A 6,658-nucleotide genomic window follows, 5' to 3' on the forward strand; every position below is an offset into this window, starting at 1 on the left:
TCACTTTATTTGAATACATTTTTGAAAAATTAAACATATTTTGCGGTTGATGGTATTTGCATGCTTTGCTTGTCTTATTTTTGCCCATTTTTAGCATTCATGGGTCGCAAAAGAAAGTCCTTCTCTGATGATGATTGTCGATTACACAAAAATCGTCGCGCAAGAGAAATATATGCAGCATTATCTGAGACCAAAAAAGCTGAAATTGCAGCTAAAAAACGCGAAACACGCCTTAAATCTAAATTAGCTGCTTTATCGTCACCTTCAAACCTCATTGAGGACATGGAATTGAACGCGATCATTGCTGAGTCTATAGTCCAGTCGAACGCATTTATTCTGGATACTACTGCTTCTGTTTTAGAAACTCATCAAAACGTTGACCAAGGTGCTGCTTTGCATGCCATTTGTGCATTTTCTTGCTTATATATATATATATATATATATATATATATATATATATATATATATATAATATTAATCATGAATACAATTTTAGTCTTATTTAAATGCCTTCTTGTATCAGCTTCTTCATCTGTTTTAAATGTCCTATCGAATAGCAAAGCCTTGCCTAATACTGAATCAGGTAATGTCCTATATCTTATATACCATAATATGAATATATATATATATATATATGTATATATAAAATAGTTATTTTCTTTTTACGATTAATTATCTATATCTATAAATCTTTTCTATAAGTCTCGATATTTTGTTTTCATATTTGCAGACTATATAGCTAATATGAGGCCGCCAACTAAAATGCATGATGTGCTAAACATGGAATCAAGAATTGTTGGTAGTATTTCTAAAAGGATGACATTCAATCATTATACAGTTTTTTGTGATTAAACAGTCCTATATATTACTTATCCTTATAATGTCTTTTTCCTTCCTCTACATTTCATTTAAAATTTGCATAATCTATAGCTTATACCGCACCAACAACTACAGCAGAAACTTTCTCACATACCATCTCACTTCCTATTGGTATTAGTCCTTCTGCAATGCTACTCATCTATTATGTACCTGTTTAGAATTTTTTTTTAATTAATTATATCTTCTTTTAACATCAATAGGTCATCGTCGTAGGCAACAAAATAAATCCCACATAATAGACCAAATACCTACTGAACCAAATATTTTATCCAAAGTTAATGATTGTGTATACTGCGGTGCAAAGCGTTCTATTTAGAACCCCTTAGATTTGGTTGTTGTGCTAATGAAGTTCAATCGGCAGCTACTGAAATGCCTTCAGAATTAGTCAAATTATACAGAAGTAATAATGAAGAGGCATGTGAATTTCGTCAATGTGTTAGAAGTTATAACAACATGTTTGCATTTACATCTCTTGGAGTGCATTACGACAAAGAACTCAGCAGAAGAAATAGAGAAATTTATACATTCAGAGTTCAAGGTCAGATGTACCATTTTATGAATCCATTGAGTCCTTCACATGGCCAGCCTCCTTCGAATGTTCAACTATATTTCTTTGATACAGATCATGAAACAAGCAACCGTATGGCCATTTCTCCTAAATTTAAGAAGACTATTATAGAGCAGATTCAGAGAATACTAGATTGCAATCCATATTCTGCATTATTTCGCCGCTTAGCAGATGTTCCGAATGTCGATGAGTATAAAATATTTTTAAGGTCAGATCCAGCTGTGGATCAAAGAGTATTCAATGCACCTACAGTATTGCAGGTAGCTGTAGTTTGGTTTGAGAATGATAATAATATTGGAGACACATCTCGTCATATATAAGTTTATCCAAAGTCAGGCAATGTGCAAATTATGAAGCACTATTTTGGCTGTTTTGATACTTTGCAATATCCGCTTATATTTGCAAATGGAGAGACAAGATGGCATGAAGGAATACAGAGATTTATAAAAGGTGTTGATGACGTTGCTGGTCATGCCACAAGTATTGGTGAAAATATGAGTTTTCATACTTGTGAAAATGCATACCAACTTTTTATGGCAGAGGATAAAGGTTAATTCTTATACAATTCTTTTAATTTGTATTTGCAAATTTTATTCTATATTTTATACTTCAATATGCAAATATTGAGATTTTACTGCTTCATTTTTCTGTGCAGCATTAAAACAAAAGAAGACCAAAAAGCAAACAATAGTTTCTTGCCAAGAGTATTATGCGTATAAATTCCAGATGCGACAATCTGACAGATCTTTTTTGCTTGATGTCGCAAGATTATTTCAGCCATTTGTAGTGGATACATATGTTAAGATAGAATCAGCTTGTTTGGATTTTCATCGAAACAAACAGCGATACATTCGAACAGAATTATACCAAGGAATCCTAGACAGTATCGCAGTTGGTGAGACATCAGCCTCAAATATAGGAAAATGAATTGTATTGCCGGCATCATTCATCGGAGGTCCTAGACAACGCCTTTTTACCCAAAAAAATGCTTTCCTTAAATCCCTTGCAGCTGTGTAAAAATATCTACTTATTTGTCCAGAGTTAACTGGTGAAAAATAAGAGAACACAGAATTTTGATACAAGCAAAATCACCAGAAGTATGACATAAGCAACATATTTCTTCCCATTTTTTCTGTTCCTCATAAACAAACGAAACTATCTTAATAACTAAATAGCTTCCCCGGAAGAAAATCACCTGAAATAAAGTAACCAGCTTAACTCAGCACAAAATCAGCTGATATTATTTGGACAGCAAGCACAGATATGCAACCCCAAGTTCAAAGAATATATATTCAAATACAAACTACAAATAACAGTTTTCCTTTTAGACTAATAAAGGTAAAAGAGACTACATATCTCGAAACTCCTATATTGTTCCATGAAGATTGCAAGTTACAGAGAACACACCATATCTTTAAAGACCTGTTTAAATTGATCCCCTACCCTCTTTTCAGATATAATTGCCAAAAGCACCTGAAAGACCACTAGGCTATAACAAAAGAACCGCAGTGTAAAAGGGCAATTGAGATATGACAACATCAGGCATCCAATTCAAGCTAAATTTTCAGTAAAATATCAAATTCCATTTGTTCTGTAATACAAACTGAAGAAAACAAAGGTTCACCATCGAGTACACAATACTGTCACACAATTAGTCAACTTCAAGGGCGCAATATATCAGCAACTGTCATAAAATCCTAAAGAATCGATCGATACATCATTTTCACCGCTCGATAGATGATTTGATAAGCCACATGGATGGGCAATCACTACAAGGCATCTAAATAATTTCACATATTCTTTTTCATTTTACCCTTTTACTAAATAATTCCACATATTCAAGTAGAAGATAATCCATGAGGAAAAGCAAACTACCAAAAGGCATTGGTTTCTGATATTTCCAGCATCTACCAGCATGGAAGGGTATATTTTTAAGGAAGATTGTTTGGAGGGGAAGACAGAAAACAATGTGAAAGTAGCTTCATTCTTCTAAGGAGCAAGTATTGAATATCATAGTTTTCACATGTTATAGACAACTGAAAAAGTTCAATCACCAATAACTACACTCTTCAACAGTAAGCATACAACATAAACATGAGATCAACATTAACAACTCTCCTAATGCTTGTTTAAACTATTTGGCAGGATAAGGCCACCACTGTTTAGTGTCATCTGTCCTCAAGTATCAATGCACAAAATCTTATTGCTATTACATTGTCCTATCAACTAAAACTAGCTACAAATAAATGATGCTTACAAAATGCCTCTGTAAAAAAGAACCGGTAGATGGATTCCAGGGTTGCAATGCTACATCATGCAGTTAGATACAAAAAAGAATGAATCTACCCTTAGAAATCAGGTACCAGCATCCATAAACTGTTCTAGCTGTTGTTGTAGGCGAAAACTGGAAGAACGGGATTTAACTTCCTTCCTTTTTGTTCCCAATATATTATCATGATCTGTATTCTCAATCTTCATCCACGAATGTAATTGTTCAATAAAAATGCATAACTCATTAGATAACGGATCATGTTTATCTCCTGCAACAAACCTGTATGCCCTATTGTTCACATGAAGCAAACTGTACCCAGCGAGTACCTTGGCCCCACTTTTCTTGCCCAACAATCTCATATTGGCAGCATCATACCATAAACCACCAGACGCATACATGTTAGATGCCAGCAAATATCCATCACTACTAGATGGCTCCAATTCAAGAATATGAGCTAAAGCACCAGCCCCAACCTCCCTATTACCAGAGTTCCTACAACCGCTCAAGATTGCACTCCATGCACTAGCGCTAGGCTTTACTGTACAAGGTATTTTGTTGATAAAATCCATTGCACTATCAAACTTTCCAGATCGAGCCAACAAGTCCACAAGACACGAATAATGTTCCACCCCAATTTCAACACCATATTCTTGTATCACATTCTCAAAGACAGACAAGCCCTCATCAACCAATCCCCCATGGCTACATGCAGATAACAGAGAAAGGCTTGTTACTAAGTTGGGCTTGAGACCCTGAGATTCCATTTTGGCATGTAAAGCTAAAGCATCACGAGGAAGGCCATTCATACCATATGCTGCAATCATAGCACCCCATGACACAATGTTTTTTTGGGGCATGTATTCAAAAGCTTTTCTTGAAGCCTGTATCGCCCCACATTTGGAATACATATCCAAAACAGCAGTTCCAACTGCAACCTCAAAAGCTAAGCCATGTCGAATAGCAATACCATGAGCAGACTTTGATATGTTCAGATCTGCAAAAAGAGAGCAGGCTTCAATAAGATTCAACATGGTAACTGTGTTAAGATTTTCTTCAATCAGCTTCATCTCTCGGAAAAGAGCAATTGCTTCACCAGGCATGTCCCAGTAAGTGAATGCTGCAATCATTGTGCTCCAAGTGACCGCATCTCGGTGCTTCATCTGACTAAACTGCTTCCATGCAAGACTAATGCAATTGCATTTTGCATATGTATCAATTAAAGAATTTTTGACCAACTCATTTGATTCATAACCTTGTCTAAGTACTTTGGAATGAATCAACTTGCATTGATATGGTAACATAAGATATTTGCATACTTGAAGCAGATTGACAAGGGTTACTTCATCAGCTTCAACTCCTGCCCTTCTCATTGAATCAAATAACAACAGGGCTTCAGAATGCTTCTCACTTTGAACATATCCAGATAGTAGAGCATTCCATGATACCACATTCTTTTGACTCATCTCGCTGAAGGCTTTAAAAGCAGATTCAACATCATCACACTTGGAATAGAAATCAACCAACGAGTTACCTACAAACACATCACATTTCAGGCCTCTCGAAATCGCAAAGCCATGGACCAAATTTCCCATTTCAATGTTCTGTAAATTGGTGCATGCTTTGAGTATAGTTACAGTTATAGGCCCATCCACTTCAATGTGAAACTCAGATACCATTTGCCGGAAGAACTCTAAAGCAACTCTGGCTTCACCATTTTGCACATACCAGCCAATTATTACGCTCCAAGAGATTACATCTCTATGATGCATTTCATTGAAGAGCTTCCGAGCAAGCTCCATCCTGATGTCTGCATACATACATAAAAGGGAGTTCTGAACTGAAGAGATGGCCCAAAACCCGCTACGAACAATATACCCATGAAGTATTTGCCCATCATCAAATAACTGGCGTTCACGACATGCACAAATCACAAGCACCAAAGTGGATATGTTAGGTTTGAATCCTGTAATTTTGGCCTGGAAAAACAAGCCTAACCCCTGCTCAAAAGCACATTGATCAAGGTGTCCATGAATGATTATGTTCCAAGAAACTGAATCTCTGTTCCTCATGCAATCAAAAACATCATTTGCACAACCCAGGGTTCCAGATTTCACGTAAAAATCAATAATAGAATTGCCCAAGGAAGTGAATGAATCAAGTCCCTGTTTAAGCAAAGATGCATGAAAGGACTTGCCATAATCAAAAGATATCGCAGAACATGCTTTGAGAATGGGAGGGAAGACAGAAGGATCAGTCAATTGAACTCCTGCCTCCCTCAATTCACGGTGACAGGAAAGAACCTCTTGCCATCTCCCAGTAGCTGCTAAGTTCTTGATCTTTGAAAAACAGCTGGGGAGTCTTGAAACTGATGAAATGCGCACAGCCATGAATCACTTGCATTATAAGGGCTGCAGGCTCAATAGCTAAAAGATTCAATAGTTAGGTAACTCTACTCCTTCCAGCCAATAGCAAAACATCACAAATCTATGGTAGCATTGGACCTCATAAGTCCTCGCTTTCCACAATGAAGCAACCGATATGTGCATTCTTGGTGACCTCCTGAAACGCAATCTGGCATCCTTTATTTGCAAATGTTACAGCTTCCAGAAATGGCTACACTAAATCCAGATTCAGAAAAAAAAAAAAAAAAAAAAAGTTAACAGCATATAACAAGAAGGGCCCTACAAGTTGTCAACATCTTAAAAAGCCCAGCAGATATAAAAAAAATTCATAAATTGCTTGTAAAATACATGAAACTAAGAAGAAATCCATTAAGGTAAACAAAAATCATAAAAATTCCAAACGAGATCACAAAACAATTTCCTTTCTGTTTTTGATATTTCCTTCCGGTTTTGTGCACATTTCCTACAAATCAAGCCCACTAATGGCATGACCTTTGAATATTTATCCAAATTCAGGTAAATACAGAACTAATCACA

The 6,658-nt window shown here is 36.0% G+C and overlaps 1 protein-coding gene across 1 annotated transcript; it reads right to left on the minus strand.

Annotated features, from left to right (window-relative positions):
• Positions 1-3,547: 3,547 nt before the first annotated feature.
• On the minus strand, positions 3,548-6,121 carry LOC113701940 (pentatricopeptide repeat-containing protein At2g17210-like). The gene has a single exon (XM_027222854.2). It carries the CDS (start codon positions 6,104-6,106, stop codon positions 3,803-3,805), a length of 2,304 nt encoding a protein of 767 aa, XP_027078655.1. The 5' UTR covers positions 6,107-6,121; the 3' UTR covers positions 3,548-3,802.
• Positions 6,122-6,658: the final 537 nt, after the last annotated feature.

Source organism: Coffea arabica, chromosome 7e (genome assembly GCF_036785885.1).
Source record: "Coffea arabica cultivar ET-39 chromosome 7e, Coffea Arabica ET-39 HiFi, whole genome shotgun sequence".
NCBI lineage: Eukaryota > Viridiplantae > Streptophyta > Magnoliopsida > Gentianales > Rubiaceae > Coffea > Coffea arabica.

Bases quoted from the DNA above. Each gene is read 5' to 3' on its own strand.
- LOC113701940 (XM_027222854.2), bottom strand. From the start codon at position 6,106: ATGGCTGTGCGCATTTCATCAGTTTCAAGACTCCCCAGCTGTTTTTCA.